Consider the following 17,206-nt stretch of genomic DNA (forward strand, 5'->3'; position numbering starts at 1 on the left):
AACTATAAGCTGTAATGTTAAGAAGTTGAGTCAGGCATGTCACACACAAAGTTCTCGGACCAGAACTGTAGATGAAACTTCATGCTTGTGAGAGAAATAAACAAAGTTGTCTTAGTAAGTTATGATACAATTTGTCAGATCAGAGTCAGTGAAATACAGTTTTGAAAAATCAAAATTTGAAGTTGTTTGATTTTTGTAGTACAGCTTGTAGCATGAAATTAATGAAATTTCCATAGGATCAGAGTAGATGTACTGAGACTGTAGATACTGGTTTATCATTTTACTGGGTCTAAATATAATTACAATGGCTTTTCTATTTAATCTGTATGTTTTTATCAAAAATCATAGAGCAAACATGTATGTGCATTTGTGCGCATGTGAATGTATGCCATTTGACTTTGCAGTGAAGGGCTAAACAAGTCAGGAGGGTTAGGAGCAGAAGGTGACTTCTGTCTCCTGCTGAGCTGTGAAACTGAGAAGGAAGGTGGTTAGGTGAGCAAATGAAAGCAGGTTCTGTACAGGGCAGAACAGTCATCATCTGTGGCGAGAATTGTGGGGTGGAAGAAGTAAATGCTGTTTTTATTAGTATCACTATCTTCCAGTTATTGTTCTATGGAATAGTTTAAGATAATTTGTTAAACAGGTCAGGATTAATTTCTGCATGTGCTGCATGTATATTTTGCATTTTCTCAGCCATGTATTTAGCCTGTTTAAGAGTATGAAGTCTTTAAAATTCTCTGACTGCTGTCTGGGTACACAGCAGGCAGTTTGTGTTTATGGATACACAGGAAAGATGTATCAAAGTTCAGCAAGCAAGATTTCAGTTTAGCATGGGAAGTAGGGGGTTGAATCTGTCATTCAGAATCTGATAGATGATTTCTGTCCTCCTGGTATGGATTCAGTCTTTTTTTCTTTTTTTTTGGAGAAAAGTTATAGAATATTACAATAGAGTCCTTGTCTCTGAAATAAAAAAATGTTATTCAAAATACATGTTGGTTTTTTTTATCCTTGAGCCTGTTTCTTCTCACTTCTTACTGTACTTTTCCTTTTTTAGAAGTCTGTCCTTTTATGATCAAAATGAATTTAATTTTTTTTAAAATAGTGACTAGTAATTACACTCATAGAGCAAAATTTTAAAGTTTTTATTTTGTCTTCTGTAGCCAGAAAGGCTCTTTGTGCACATGGGGGCTAACCATGTCCCTTCGCTGTAGTACAGAGCCAGCTGTTCATCTCTTGTCCTGACTCTATAGCTGAAGAAGGATACACATATTGGATAAAATACACCCATTGTTCAAATCAGATTGAAGTGGGATTTGAGTGTTGCTTGGCCAATAAAGAGAATGAGTTTTATTCTTTCTATAAGGATAATGATTTTCTACAGAGGAGGACACAATGTCTTGCCATTTCTCTGCTGTCATTGCCCCCACCTCATTCCCCCTTCTACTAAGTCAATATCTGTAAGTGTAAAGAGAGAGTTAACTTTCTTGGAGGCGTATAAATGGGTGGAGCAAGAGGGGAGCTCCTCACCCCAGATGCTGGCTGATACAGCCCCTGGCACATCAGTGACAGCTCCAGGAGAGACCATCCCCTTTGGTAGAGAAGGATCCCGGCAGGATGTGATTTGGAACTTGCAAATCCTTTGGGTGGCAAATGTCCCTGCCATTGGCCTGGCTGGTGTCAAAGACAAGGATGGGGCTAAGATGTTCAGGAGACACTCTCTACACAATGCTGCTCCTCTGCCTGTTTGTAAACAAATACTGTCATTTACTAGTAATTACGTACTTGTAGTACAAGCAGTAGATGACCTTCTCCAAAAGGACACGAGTAGTTGAAGAAAATGTACTGCATGTCTTAGATATTCTGATATGGGGTAGCAAGCTGGAAGAGAGGTAAAGAATAAGGGACAGGTTCATGTCGCTTGTGCAAATTTAAAAATGCAGATGAGGGATCAATGTACAGTCTGCGTGGAGATGTGATTATACCTGCACTGCAACAACGTAGTGTATTTGCTCTAAGTTGACAAATACATGATCTCTGTATGCACGCGCACACGCAGAGTTTGTGGTAACGTTCATACCTGTGCTCTGCCCTTGCTCTCATGCTGCGTGTCATGTGAGCAAGGCCACTTGTGTAACTGCCCGAGTTGTACAGAAGGCTGTGCTCTCTTTTTGTAACTCTCCTTTTTCATGTCCCAGTTAGCAAGACCAGTTTGTTCCACTGGGCATTGGCCGGCCCTCCTGTGACTGTAGAGAGGATATCGTTCTGTACGATACAGGACAGAAAACGTCACCCTGATCAAGGATTCATGAAGTTGTCAATTTGCTGTAAAGTCTCTTTAATACCCAAGAAGTGTTGCTTTGTATGTTGTAATGTTCTCACTGTTAAAAAACCCCAACAACCCAAAACAACAAAAAAAACCCAGCCTCTGAGCTCAGCCTTCTCCTTTTACAGACTCAGTGATGATGCCCTATAAGTCAGGAAGTTCATGTCTGTAAAAGAGCGGCACGTTTGTGTTTCTGGTCTGTTCATTAGGGTGGAGAACACGACTTACAGATAGTAACATCATCTCTTTAATGTGCCAGGCTTGTTATCTGAATTGTGAACCACAGGCTTTATTCCACAAGATTCCGTCTAAGACTGACATTCATAAAACTTCTTACGGTGCTGGTCCAAAGGCATCAGTATTAACACTGAATCGTAGATTATGCCTGGCGCTTTATGAAAAAACATGGGAAGAAGTTCACTGCCTATAAACACCCAAAGTCTAAGCACTTAAGGATCCGGAGAAGGACTAGGGAAATACAGAAGTAAGCTTAAGCAGAAGTGAGTTAAAAGCAGAACTTTGACGGAGAGTTTCTGTGACCCCTTGAAGAGAAGCAGCATATTGCAATGTGCTTCAGCCCTGTGCCAGAGTATGCCTTTTCCTTCTTCTAAACAATTGAGTTTAGAAGCTAATACTACTTTTAGCAACTTCTGGACTTCATTTTTTAGAGTTGTTTCAGAAATAGTGGCTTTCTTAATCGGCGGAACAGACAGCTCGTTTTTGGAGGCAGTGTGGGGTTAAAATCCGGATCTCTGTGCTTCGACTACTCAGAACAGAGAACTAGGAGAAGATAACTGAGAGCTTTAACTCAAAAATGCATGCCTCTTCAAGTTGGTTATCTGTAGCTATTTCCCCTCCCTCAGCTGTTTTCTTGGCCTCTCCCTGAGATGTTCCTGCCTGTCCTGCAAGGATGCCGTATCAACTGGGAAGGCAGCCACTGTATGGCTTTGCCTGCTAAAGCTAAAGAGTCTGCAGCATTTTACTTTAATATGCTGGGCTGTTAATTTTATGTTTGTTTCTAAATTAAAAGTGGGAAACTTGCAAAATAAATACAGAAAACCCGTGACTACATGAGCAGCTGTGTAGGAAGGAGACCATCCTCTGCACATGTACTTAAGATAACAAAATCTTGCCTGTTTCTCTGTATCTGATAATTGCTGACTTTCCTGAAAGCAGTTACAGTCAGCTGTTACAGAAAAGCAAGAAATGGAAATGTTAGAAGCAAAACGTTTTGTTTTGGTTTTTTTTTTTTAAAAACCCAAATCTATCAGTTAAAATAGTTAAAAGCTATTTTTTAAAAGAAGTTGTACTGGTACCTGTGTCCTTCCCAATGTAGCATTTACCCCAGTTCCCCTGAATTTTATCATGTAGCAGGCTGTTCATGGCAAAGGATTAAATATGACTTGCTTGTCACTGAGTGTGATACATCCCTTCCTTCCCTCTCCACCCTGCAGCAGAAATGATGGAGATTTAAGTAGACCAAATCAAAACCAGCTTCCAGACAACAAATATGATTTAAAATTGTTTTCATAATCATGCAATAGTTTACATTATATTTCTTAATGGATCTTTTTAGTATAACGTGTAACACTGGAAAACATTTAAAACTTGATTTTATTGGTCTTTTTGAAGGGCATTAGGACTTTTTAGTCTGATAGACAGCCTGTGGCCTCCAGTAGTGCCTGTAAAAGTTCCTGGACAAAGTCAAGACTCTGAAATGGTAAGTCTTGTTATTATGGAAATGTTTTTTTTCACTCACAACTACTATATTTATTGGTTGTGTAGTCGTGTTTACTTTGGGAATCAGATTCTCTCCTTCTCTTTAGCTACTGAGTTTTGTTTTACTGGTTCTGGCAACCTCCTAGGCTAACTGAAGCCCTCTGGATCAGCAGCGTCTTTCCAAAATGATGCAATTAGCCCCTTATTAATCCTCTAGAACTAGAATGGTAGGATGTCCAGACAAATTATTCCTCTCCTCTCCTTGCAGGAGGGAAGAGATACTAGATAGCGTGGAGCCAGCTGAGAAATCTATATACAAGGATATTAACTTGTTCTTTGAAGCACTTTTCAGCCTTAGATTCAAAAGCACTTTTCTGAAGATTAACTTCTGTGAGGGCAGACTGACTGCTGGAATTGGTTCTCTTACCAGTTAGGATGATTTTGAGTGATATTTGTCTCATGTGAAGACAGTCAAAGGATGAACACAAAAATAATCTACTAAAAAGTAATTAAAGTTTCTGTGATTTTAGGGGGTGGGGAGGTATTAAAATGGATTTAAAGTATGTTACTATACGTTTGTAAATCTAAAATGGCATCTTTAATTAGTTTATGTATTTGAAAAGGAGTTCTGTCGTATCAAGTGTCATTTTGGTAATATGAGATCATTTGAGAAGCTTCTGGGTAAACCAAGTGCTTGTACTGTCCTGCTGTTCTTGTGTAGCTGTTCTTCGGGGAAGAAGTTTGTGGTATTAAAAATTTGTGTTAGAGCCTAGGAGAGTCAGTCAGGATGCAAACTCTAGAAAAGAAGGAAAAGCTGGAAATAAACAAGTTTCAAAACCAGGGGACATCAGAGGTGGATATTACTAGTTATTTCTGAAGTCTGAGAATCATTTCTCTGCAATGTAGAGTGTTCTTTGCATTGTGCAGGGTTTTGTGTTGAAGAATAAAAAGTTCATTCCTTGGTTATATCTAAAACCAAGACTGAAACTGAGTGAAACGGCTGTTGTCTCCTTGACTGTCCCTTTCATCTAGACATTTCAGAAGTCTCAGAGGAGTGCATTATTTTGTTCATTAAAATACTGTGGAGAACATAATGGGAATATCCACGGATGGAGCAAAGCTCTTGAATGTTGTTTAGCATTGTCATGACTCTCATTTGTTCTTCATTTTCTCTATTTTATTAGCAATCTAAAAATGGAGGAAACTTTCCATAATCATGTAATTTACACTTCTGTCATGGCTTTGAAATACTAACTCATTCCACAGAGGATCAAGACTTGCATTCTACTGCTGCAGGTTTTTGGCTTAGTGGAGTTTTTTCAGTTGAGATACATTTTTCTTGATGCAAACAGTATAGTTTCATGCACAGTTGTATAGAAGCAGTTCTACACATAGGTACATAAATAATATTGCCAGCACACTGATAATATTGTTGGGAAGAGATCTGTGGAACTGATTTCTTTTGAGCCATATGTACATTCAAATACCTTCTTTAGTGCTGTCAGAGGCAAACAGAATTTGAGTTGATGTCTTTTGCTTTTTTTCTCCTTATGCAGATTTTTTTTAATGGGTACGCAGCTGTCTTTAATAGATTCATATTTCTTTTATTAAATGAAACGCTTTATTAACAACAACCATTGCTAGAAGAATATTTTACCGTATCCGCAATAAAAATTATTTTCTAGCATTGTCTTTTTTTTCCGGAGAAGCCTTTCTAGTTTGGGACCTCTTTAAGTGGTGATTGATAAAGTTGTTACGTCATGGTACTTTTTAAGGGGGAAAGAAAAATCTGGCATAACACAAAAAGAGCAGTTCTTGTAGCTGTTGCGTTCCTGTTCTTCATTATCTCTTTGTGCTGTCCTGGATTTAATTTGGCAGCTTTAAAAGTTCATCAGCTGTTTATTATCACAAAAACCCACCCACATGCAAAAGTCCCCAAATCTCAGAAAAGTTACGGAAGTTAAGAAAAAAAGAAGAATAATTGGGGCACTCCTTACAACATAATAAAAAAATGCAACAAGAACAACAAGCACTGTGAAATAGTCGAAGTGTTTGCCAAGTGTGCCAAATCATGAGATGTTTTTGTGATGAGGATCAATGTCAGATTATGGAAAGAATGATACGCACAAGCTGATTTCACTTATAACTTGTGAGCATTGGTTTATTCACTCAACTTCTACTTCAGAGGGTTGTTGTTATTAACCATATAATTTTGTTTTCCCATCCCTCTAAAAATGTAAATTGTGTGGTTTGTTTTGGCTATAATAACACCCAAATTCAAGTGCCTTTTTTAAGGTCACATTTCTTTTCCTTACTTTTTAATAGATGACCACTAATCTTCCTCCTCCCAGCTTCTGTTATATTCTTACTGTTCAGTCTGGTGAAATACATGTGGAAGTGGATGAGGAAGAACAGATTTCTAATTTGTACCAGCCACCAGCTGTTCATGGTCTAAAAGAAATTCTTCAGGTAATCTGCTTTACAAGTCAGATAACAAATACTTTCTACCACTGGATTTCTAGTATCATGTTTGTCTCATTCCCTGTTTTTGTACTATTTTCAGATGGATGGTTGTAATGAACGTTGTAGCTTTTGGGCGCAAGTGCTATATCTAAGGCTGCAGGTAATCTTTTCACTTAGCAATGAATTCAACATAAAATCAACATAATGTTTATGTGAAGAAGCCAGCATTTATCTTGTTTAGGGGAAAGCCCAAAACCTTCCTGGATTATCTTCAAGAGTTGTATGAGCAGAATTGTCACCAGGTCTAAAATGCTTGTGAATGGGTAAAATGAACTGCGTCTCCAGTTTCACCACCATCCAGTCTAAAAAGTGAATTATTTCTGAATAAATTGCTATCTAACCAGAGGTAATATTTCACCCTGGTAAGGGAGCTTGCAGGAAGTTTGTTGAGACTCAGTTTATAGCTAAATGCTATCCTTAGATACACAGCGAAAAGTTCCCAGTCAGTTGAGTGTCTGGGGATAGAATTTAACAGATGATGGTTATATAAAAATACAGTTTTGCTCTTTACATGCAAGTGTGTGGACTGTTTTTGTTGACTTCAATAGAAACCCCTCAGGCAAATTTGGCTTTTATGGTCCAGTTAGTAGAAAGGAGGAACTCTTAGGTAAATACATCTGCCATCCATACTGTGTTGGAAAGCTTATAATTATGTTTTATTTATTTGTTTCTGAATGACGCTACAGTTTTCTTTCAAAATGTTGCTAACTCCCTCAGTAGTTAAAGGAATTTTTGGTTGCTGATTTATTTCTTTTTTCCTGGCGACTGGATCCTCAGTACAGCCAGCACTGAATTCTGGTGGAGAATAATTTGCAATTGTCCATCAGCTCCACAAGAAACAAAGTGTGAATCAAAGCATATGAACCAAAGACAAAGAAATTCCAGAACGGCAAGCAAAATAGCTGGAGATGCTCCCCACCAGTGTGAGACATAAATTTAATTTAGGTCTTGCCCTTTTGCTTCAAAAGCCAATGAGTTACGATTTGATTTTTAGGCAGGGAGTACTTCTAACTCCCAAGATGAGGGGTATCTCTTGTGTTTTCTCCATGCTAAGTGAGAATTTAACAGAGCATTTGCACATGTGAAATTAGGGCTAGCTTGATGGGATCTTTAGTGTGCTAACAGAAAGACGGACAGGACACATACATGCATAAACTTCTATTTCCAAGAAACCTGTTCTATTAAACAATAAAATAAAATTACAGACTAGTGGTATCCTAGCCAAAAATTTTTGTCTTCAGGAATGTCTACATCTGAGATGCTGTGGGTCATCAGTATTCTTGTGTAGAAGCACTTAATCACTAAATTAGAGAAAAGATGAAGCATGCAGGAACAGATGTGATTTTGAAGAATGGAAGCTTGTTTAGCAGAAGGTCTATGATTTCTTCTTGCTACTAGGAAGTTTATTAGCTGTTTTTTTAACAGCTATTCACTTACTGAACTGTAAGCACTAAATTTTCATAAGTGAACAACATGAGTGCTCATACCTTTTTTGAAAGTAATGTTGGAAAAGCAATAGAAAATATTCTTCTGGATAACTGCTCTAGGAATGTAAAGGTATTTACCTGCTGTTAGTGTATCGCTTGCCTAATCCTCCCAGAAGAAGGTCACGAACAGCAGCTTGTTTACTGCAGTTGCCGTTGCCAAGAGGACATATCCTTCACATGCAAAATCATCAAGTTGTAATAAGAGAGGAAGGAACTATTTCTTCTGCAGGTTTATTCTGCAGATTTATTGTTAGTAGATAATCTGCTACATGAGCTAATTCAAATGTACTTTGAAAAATAGTATTTATTCTATGTAGCTACAGTATTCTGAGATACTTCATTTGTGTGAAGAAGGAATGGAAATATGCTTTTATTATTACTCAGAATCTGTACTGTGGTACAGAAGGAATATGAGGAAATATATTCCATCTGTGGTTAAGGAGCTGTCCTTCCTTATAACTCAATCCTGCTGCTATTTGTCTGTTGTGTCCTCTCTGTTCAGAACAAATTGTCACACATAGCTAGATGATGATTTTATACTAACTTGTGATTTTTGCTGTTATTATTATTTACTTTTTGGATGGTTCTTCTGAAAGCCAGCTTTTAATGTGTTAGTAATTCTCATGTGACAGCTGTAAAAATTCTTTCTTTGAAGCTGTCCTAATGCTATCTACGCAGAGGAGGTACTCAAATGTATGTAGTTACTAGGCAAAGAAACGACGTCAATGCATATATTGTATTAAGGCATAACTGTAATATCTGAGTTATGAATTTTCCCAGTCATTATTTACAATTACCGCATTTGTTCTAAGAGCTGCTAGCATGAACAAAAAGCTAATTTTAGTGTGGTTAACGGTTTCAAGGTTTGAATTCAACCAAAGACAAAAAGCTGGGATTCTCATTGCATTACCTTATGCTAGTGACAGGCAACTTTGAGAATAAAATACTTATGTGATACGTGTTTCTCCAATCATTGCAGTATTTTAATTTCATCTAAACGTTTTAAGTATGAATTTTTAATCCACAGACTAATTAAAAATAGTAACAAAAACATTTAAGAAAGTAATTTAATTTCAGTGAAATATTTTAAAATATTAGAATCGTAAAAGTTGCAAGTTGCTTGGACTGGTAAATGTGAAATATACAAGCATATTATAAAAGTTGTGTTTGAAAACAAAAAAGAAGAAAAGCATGAATCGTCAAATTGAATCTGATTTTGTTAGAGACTCTGGAATAAGCACTGATGTTTGTATAATATCTGTCTAGTCTGTCTTGTCCATCATCCCAGTGTGAAAAATTTTTAGATCTCTACTGATTTGTGATAATTGTTTTCAGATATGAAGCCTGAGATGACATGTAGGTATTTTGTTTGTGACATCAGTAGTTGTGATATACCTCAATTTAGGCACACCAGAACATTTTTATACCTTTCTTAGGCAGAAAACTTACATTCTCATTGGGGATTCCTGTGTTTCTTACTTATGAGTTATCTACTTTCCTCTTTCTATACATCATTCAAATATTTAGAGATATTTGTTCAACAGAAAGAAAAACTCCTGGCTTTGTATCTTACAGTAGCTATTAGCCAAGGACTGATGCTCTTGGGAATCAGATAACAGTACATGGAAAATTTGCTCACACAGGAATAATAGTAGTGGTAGTGTTAGTCTTTTTTTTAAGGCAAAAATTATATAACTCCTTGTTCACAAAACCAGCCAATTAACTTTATGTATATGCGTGTATATCTATGATAAATTTTTTAATATAAAATACATTTTCTAATCCCTAGTACAGTCCAAGTGAGTTATGATAAGGCATGATAGTTGATAGAGGTAAAGCCAAGATTCCAGTGGGTCAACCTTGGAAAGTTAATTTAAAGTAGAGATGTGTGTATCTGCAGTAAGGTATGATGAAAAATTCCAATAAAGCTTTGATTCATTGTCCTGTACGAGCCTTAAATGTGATAATTTCTGTCAGTTTTATTAGTTATTTAAATATAAGGATGTTATTTTAGTCTTTCCTTCTACTAAAAATTAACAACTGCATTCCAGATTGGTTTGTTTTTTTGTTTTTTTTTTAATAATAGACAAAGCACAATGTTCCTATAAATCAAAGAGAGATTTGGTTGTTTGTGACTGACTCCGCATTGCAAAATGTGGTTCGTATAATTCCAAAAGTTGTTGCTGTGTCAGTCGCTGCATCGTGTGTGCTCAGTACGGAAATCACAGAAGCCCTCAGTGTTGCCTCACGACTCGTCTTCTTCAAGGATGCACTGTGGGGAAATGGTAAGCTTTATGCGTGGTTTTGAAGCAGTTGGAATCAAACTGAAATAGCATCCTCATCTCTGACACTGCAATACATGACCTACGGAGACTTTCATTCTCAGATGAAGATGAGACATTGCAAGTTTGGGATGAGAAAGTTGAAAGAGGTTGTAATTAGAGCTTTCCCATAAGGTTTCTTTTTTACATTTTTTGCTTGATCTCTAAAGTAAATGAGAAATTCGGTGATCTTGTTGTATGTCCACCAGTATTTCTGTCAGTCTTCCCTGGCGGCTGTTGAATCTAATGACCAGAGTCAATCAAATTTGCTCGCTGGCAGAAGACTCAAAAATAATAAGAAACTTGGTTTCATTTGTTTTGATATTCTTGCAGAAACTTGTTTTATTGACCTTAACTACCTCTAAAAGTATCAGGAGGGTGAGTCTGGAGACACGTGTGTCCCTAGATACAGAAATTTTACAAACTCTCCTATACTGTCTTAGCCGTGAGTCTTTGCCGCCATACAGATCACGTAATGATGGTAGTTCACTTTACATTCATTTTTAGCCACTCTTTTTTGAGGTTCAGGTATGGTTCTGTATGGTGCCTGCACGTGTAGTTCACATCTCACACCTTCAGTCACTTCTAAAATGTAAGCGGACTGGAAGCACCAACCTGTGTAAATGGTTGTGTCCACCAAAGCAAAAATCTCTGCTTTGGAGAATAAAGCATTGCATGCACCCACTCTTTGTAATCTTTGAAACAAAGTAAGACCACCTGAAGGGGTGCCCAAGCTTATTACCAGGGAATAGACAGTAACGTTGTGTTTGCAGGGAGTGTGGTGCGATGCAGTCAGACTGAAATCAGACTCTCTTTGCCATGTTCAAAGTCTTAAAACGTCTTTTTTTCCCTGGGAGTCACAAAGTGTAACGAGAGCATGATGCATGTATCGCTGAAAGCAAAATATTTTGTCATTGAGAAAACCTGACGGAGTCTATCCATCTGTTTAGTAGCTGGCAGAGATCGTTGTCTTTATTGGCTGTGACAATTAACATGGTCACCTTTTTCCTTGTTACTGTACTGAGTTGAAATGTCTTTGTTGGCAGGTAGGATTATTTGTGTTGAACGTACTGTTCTCTTATTACAAAAGCCTCTTTTGTACTCGGCTGCCGGTGCTGACCTCAGTGAGCTGACTGGCCCTGTCAGACTCGATGAGCTGGATTCTACAACACAGGCCAACTCCATTTGTGCTGTAAGAGGTTTGTATGGCCTTTCCTGAAATGAATGCTATTAATTATTTGTGCTCACTTTAATCTTTTAGGTCCTTGTATTGATTTCTTGCACAAACAGCATGGAGGGATAAAAAAGCACAGTATTGCTGTGGGTCGTTAGGATATTTAAGTTTTTATACTTCTTTGTGGGCTCTGTTTGCCTTTTGCGGGCCAAGCTCTGTTCCCACTCACTCATACCCCAGAATAAATGTTTGATGCACAATCTGTTTTACTATATTCCTTCCTTCGCCCTCTTCTTTCAGGAGCCTTCTGTTCACACCAGCCTTGTTGATGTTGGCAACAGTAAGGCATACGAATATTTTTTAGGCAGATGGATAAGATATGTTAGCCAGATCCTGAATGGTAGGGGTTAGTGTCTGATTTCCCTGGAGCTTTGCTGCAATGGGGCAATTTAATATTTCACCATAGTCATCGAGCATAACTTGGCCAATATTTGCTCACCAGCCACTTTGGATCATTGCTTTGTCTAATATTTCAGTCCTACCACTAACCATGCAGAAACATTTCTTACAATGTATTTTCCAACATTTCCTAATCATGCAGAAACATTTCCTACTGTGTATTTTCTAATGCTTTGTCCAGTCAGCTTCTTAAACCTCCTAGTTGTAGAGTGCCTATAGGGAAAAGTCCTTAAAAGCCCAATAACTCTTGGCTTTTAAAGATATTTTCCTTTCTTAATTTAACTCTTGATTCTAGTAGCCCTTGTAGAAAATTTGTGAAACTGTTTTACATTTACACCTTCAAGTATTCACTGGAACATTTAAATTAGCTTTAAAATAATAGCAAATAATGGTTACAAATTAATCCTTCCAGCTATAACGCAACGCACTGAAAAGACAGTTTGAAACCACGCAGAGCTGTTACTAAACATACCTTCTCTTACGGTAGAGCCACAAGTTAGCAATGCCTCTGTGATTAATAAATGAGCACCTTGCAGTGACAAATCTTGAACTCCCTAACAATGCATAATGAAAACCAAGCACAACTAGAGGCATTTCACTCAAAGCCTTGGTTGCTATATACATCTCACATCGATATGGTGAGTTACTGGAAAGATATTTCTGTCACTGGGTGTGAAATACTTTTTGGCTTTTTTTTTTTAACCTCTCCTATAGTTATGCTAAGAATTATCACTTCTCCGCTCTTAATTTTGTAACTAAGCATGCAAAATGCTGGTCTTCTTTTGTCCCATTGACAGGGTACATACTAGGATAAAGCAAACATTTCCCTGTCCTTTCTTTTTCCAGCAGAACAAAGAAAATACACCTTTGTGATCTGCTGTGTAAACAAGTACTTACTTTACACACATGGGAGGTGTCATGCTTTCCCCGTTCTGTATTACAGATGGAAGAATGTCAAAAGGAGAAATGAATCCTACAGCCTTGTCTTGCTTCATCTGAAATTTGTCCAGGGTAGCTGTTATCAGTATGTTCCCACACATTTGTACCAATGTAGAATATAAAGTGCCTTCTTTATACCTATGCTAATGCTATATGTAGATGATAACTCTCACTTTTATGTGTAACTAAAATTACTTCATTTTAGCATTTAAGATATATATCTAGTGTTTTGGAATTCGGTTGGTTATTGCCTACATCTTTCTACTGAAGAAGTGAAATGAATAGCACTAACCTTACCTTGTTGGTGCGAGCACATGTGTTTGATGGAGTAACCCATGAAGGAAAAATTATCATCTCTAAAATTCACTCACTGTCTCTGTCTCTTAACTCAGAGAGTTGTTAGTCTGGCTTTCAATGGGAAGCAGTATTACCTCATTCATTCTTTTTCTTTGTGCCCTCCTTTCACTTCCTGTACTTCTGGTCACCTACGTATGCTGTATGTGGGCCTTCTCTCACCTAACACTCAAAAAGGCTGCAAAAGCTTTACCCCTTCTTGAAGTAGTTCTCCTTCCTGCTCCTTTGCAGTCATGGCTGCTCCTCATGGCTCTCAGGGATTCAGCAGGCTCAACCTTCCCTAGAAAAACTTCTTTTTAACCGCTGAAAAATGTAGGTGGTCATTCAAGTCCCCATCCACAGATAGAGCAATTGGTCACGGTGTCAGAGCTTCCAGGAGTGCCAGGATTGGGGAGGGACACAGGCCATGCTGCCTGCTGGGTTTTAGGTAGATGGGTCATTTTTTGGAAGGTGTATCAATAGGATAAGTTAGGTTGGAAGGAACCTCTGAAGTTCTAACTCCAGTCCTAACTCCTGCTCAAAGCTGGGTCCTGAGCAACCTGGTACAACTCTATAGCTGGCCCAGCTTTAAAAGGACAATGTTGCAATCCAAGCAGATCCGCTAAGTTTGTCAGAAATCCTTGTTTCAGAGAGGTTCAGTCATATCGGCATTGGTTTTGAGTGTCTTGTGCTTCAACAGATGAGTGAAAACCTGTGGTTGCTTTCTACTGCAAAGTTTATTATTCTTTTAAAGATGAGTCTGCGGTTCTCACCTGTGAGCTCAGGGTTAATAGATTTATTTTCTTATCACTATGCATTGCAAAGTAATTCCTAACCTCTTTTTGCTGTATAGTAGCAGTCAGGATGACTTAAGTCTTGGCAGTTCATACTGCACAGAACTGTTTTTCCCCTTAACCATGCTTATGAGCAAATTCTAATTAGTCCATACCGCATACGTTATGTGGGAATATTACTTGATTAATGATATTTGCCTAGTATATGACTCACCACCAGTGATTGAATTTCAACCTTGGATATTTTCATACCCAACACCCTTACTCAGGGGTGGTTTTTTTTCAGTTGCCCTCTTAACAGTGTGAACAAAATGGGGTCAATCAGCTTACCTATGTTTCTCTCTTTGATTGAACTTTTCCCCTTCCTGTCCATTAATCAGGGTAACTTACCGGGGGGGAAAAAAAACCAACATTCATTTTTTGAACATTTCAACCAGAGTGTTACTTTTAATCCTCAGCCCTTCTTTGCATTCCTCACCAGAGACCTGTTTTTCCAGGTGTTGTCCTATTATCAGTCTCTTCTTAATAATGTCAGCCACAACCCATAAAAATAGACTAGAGGTAAAAATCGAATTTTGGCTATGTGCATTTCCATTTAAAAGAAGGCTCTCAGGAAAATATCCGAAAGGTTTGTGAACATCAAGCAAAATCTAGAGTCTTGACAAAGATGTGCAGCAGTTCAGCAGCTTAAACTTGAGAAATCACTTTGTATGCAGCATGCACAAGACTGTCAATCTGTTGCCGCCTTCGGTTGTGTTTGTTCTGACTTCACTGATCTCTGGTGGTTTTCTCGAGGACACTCCATGTTGTCGTCAGAATAAACCTCTCCACACGACATAATCTCGTCAGTATGATCCTGGTTAATTTTTTTCACATGTACTTGTATTACTTGTGCACTGGCATCCTGCAGTTGCAATATGGCACACAAATGGGGGGAAAGTTAAAAGGCTTAGAAACAGATCTGGCAGAAAAGGGGATTTTGTTTTGTTTTGTTTTTAAAATGATTTTTTAATGAAAAAGGAAACATACTCCGCAAACTAACTGGTAGCTTTTCTTTTCCATGAACACGGGGAACATGCCCATGCTGTGGCAGAAAGCATCCTACCTTGTAGTAGCAAGTGCTGATGGAAACTCCCAGTTTATCACAAAAACTGCAGAATCAAAATTATTCCTGTGACAGTCCAAGGGGTAAAATGCACAGAATTGCTTATTCTGTCAGTAAAATCCATGTTGTTTCGTTTTATGGATAGAAATCGGGTCATAAGTGTTGTATTTGAGAAGTACTTTTCCTCATCTTCAGACTTGCTGTCCTTTGAATCCCAAAGAAAATTACAGTTTTGTTGTTTATGTGTAGCTCCCTCCTTCCTGTCAATCCTTGTCCCAGGAGAACCAGGAAAGCAAGGGATTAACGCCCTATCTTACAGACCAGGCAGTGTAAATGCTCCCTAGTCTCCAAGGGTTTCTTTTATTGAATGTAGTAGAAAACTGTGAGGTTCTTGCTCAATAGGAGCTGGAATTTTTAGTCTATACTTCTGTTGTACCAGTGAGGGTCTATTTTAGTGTAATTTCATTCTTACAGGTGATCCACTTTGTGTGCTTCAAAATGCCTAGAAGTATTTTCTCCATAAATAATGCTCATAATTTCAGCATATCGTTACCATAAAATATAATATAGTCTTTATTGGCTTCTCATAAAACTCTGAATATATTTTTTCTTGCCAAAACTAGCAAGGCCCTTTGTATTAGTCCAAAGTATCTTTGGCATTCCCTTCTTAGGCACACACTTAAATCCGTGGGCCAGATCTAATCTCTGTTAAATCAGTATAAATGAAGAATAACTCCATTGTTAATGGAATTTAACCTGCATCGTTGTTTTCAGAAGGGATTGGGTCTTCTCATCGGTTTGTGTTTCCTAAATACCAAGTTATCTGACCTGATGATTTTTATAGCTATTTATTGCCAGGGAAACATCAGAGCACCAGAAAGAAAACAAACAAACAAAAACAAATCAGAAAAACAAGAAAACCCAAACCAAAAGAACTGAACTCGTTTGGAAAGTTAATTATCAATTATCTGGTATTTTTAGAATGTAACACACTGCCATACTGTCATCCCTTGTTGGAGGGACGAAGGAGAAAGGGAGTGAGATTGCTGGAAGAGCTGATGCTTGCTCCGACCAGTCTTATTCTTCAGCTGAGGGTCAGAAAGGATCCAGAAAGAAACCTGCTGTGAAGCCAGGAGTGACTGTGTTTGCTAGTTTGCTGTTAGTATTTTGTAAGAATTTCATTTTCTTTAGGTACTGTTGTTGGAGTTAATGAGAGCACTGCTTTCTCCTGGCCTACATGCGACAGATGTGGCAATGGAAAGTTGGAACTGTGTCCCCAGGACAGGTGAGAGTCAGCATGCTCTGGAGCACTCCAGGTGTTTTGCAGATGTAGCCATAACAGCAATAGGTGATGCAATGACTCCTGCAGGCACAGGCTGCACTTTGTTCCTTCCTAGAACCAAGACGTAGTATTTTTATTGCTGATGAACTGATAAAACCTGCAAGGTTAGATTAATTTATTAAGAAAGATAAAAGTAGATATGAAGTGGTTTGAATTTGCAGTTATCACTTTTTTTCCAAACTAATCTTAAAGTATTGCTTATAAAGATTTCATAGCCCACTGCATTATAATATTAGTTTTAATAAACATCCATATAAAACACAGGTCTGGTTTTAAGCTCCTTTAAAAGTAGCTTCTTGTGTTTGTCTACCCTACCGTGTTACCCTGTGTACCACCAATTCACCTCATTTTTATATTGAACTGTGATCTTTGCTGTAATTCACGTACATGTGAAAGAGTTTCAGACCTATTAAATTGATAACCTTTCTAAGAAGGATGTTGAATAATTCTGGGAGTACAGCTGTCCCAGATGTGAAGACTGATCCTACAGGACCTGTTACCACCTGAAGTGCTAAACCTGCGTCACGCTGGCATGCTCTTGGAAAGCCTCCCCTTCAGCTGCCTAGCCAGCTTGCTCTTGCAGAGGCCGAGATACCTGATGGGATAAAACCACAAGAGGATAAGAGAGTAGTCAGAGCGTGAAAAGAAGGAAAGGGGGGTTCTTTCTACTGGAAAAGCTTACAAAAA

The 17,206-nt window shown here is 38.1% G+C and overlaps 1 protein-coding gene across 1 annotated transcript in view; it reads left to right on the plus strand.

Moving 5' to 3' along the window:
* SPIDR (scaffold protein involved in DNA repair) overlaps window positions 1-17,206 on the plus strand; it is a 207,322-nt gene that overhangs the window by 185,967 nt on the left and 4,149 nt on the right. Inside the window, exons 12-17 of the mRNA XM_075704705.1 lie at window positions 3,956-4,043; window positions 6,368-6,511; window positions 6,606-6,665; window positions 10,139-10,337; window positions 11,420-11,572; window positions 16,369-16,462. Of these exons, the coding sequence (XP_075560820.1) occupies window positions 3,956-4,043; window positions 6,368-6,511; window positions 6,606-6,665; window positions 10,139-10,337; window positions 11,420-11,572; window positions 16,369-16,462 (738 nt within the window). The remainder of the gene's footprint in view (window positions 1-3,955; window positions 4,044-6,367; window positions 6,512-6,605; window positions 6,666-10,138; window positions 10,338-11,419; window positions 11,573-16,368; window positions 16,463-17,206) is intronic.

This window comes from Pelecanus crispus, chromosome 2, assembly GCF_030463565.1.
Source record: "Pelecanus crispus isolate bPelCri1 chromosome 2, bPelCri1.pri, whole genome shotgun sequence".
In the NCBI taxonomy this organism is placed as follows: domain Eukaryota; kingdom Metazoa; phylum Chordata; class Aves; order Pelecaniformes; family Pelecanidae; genus Pelecanus; species Pelecanus crispus.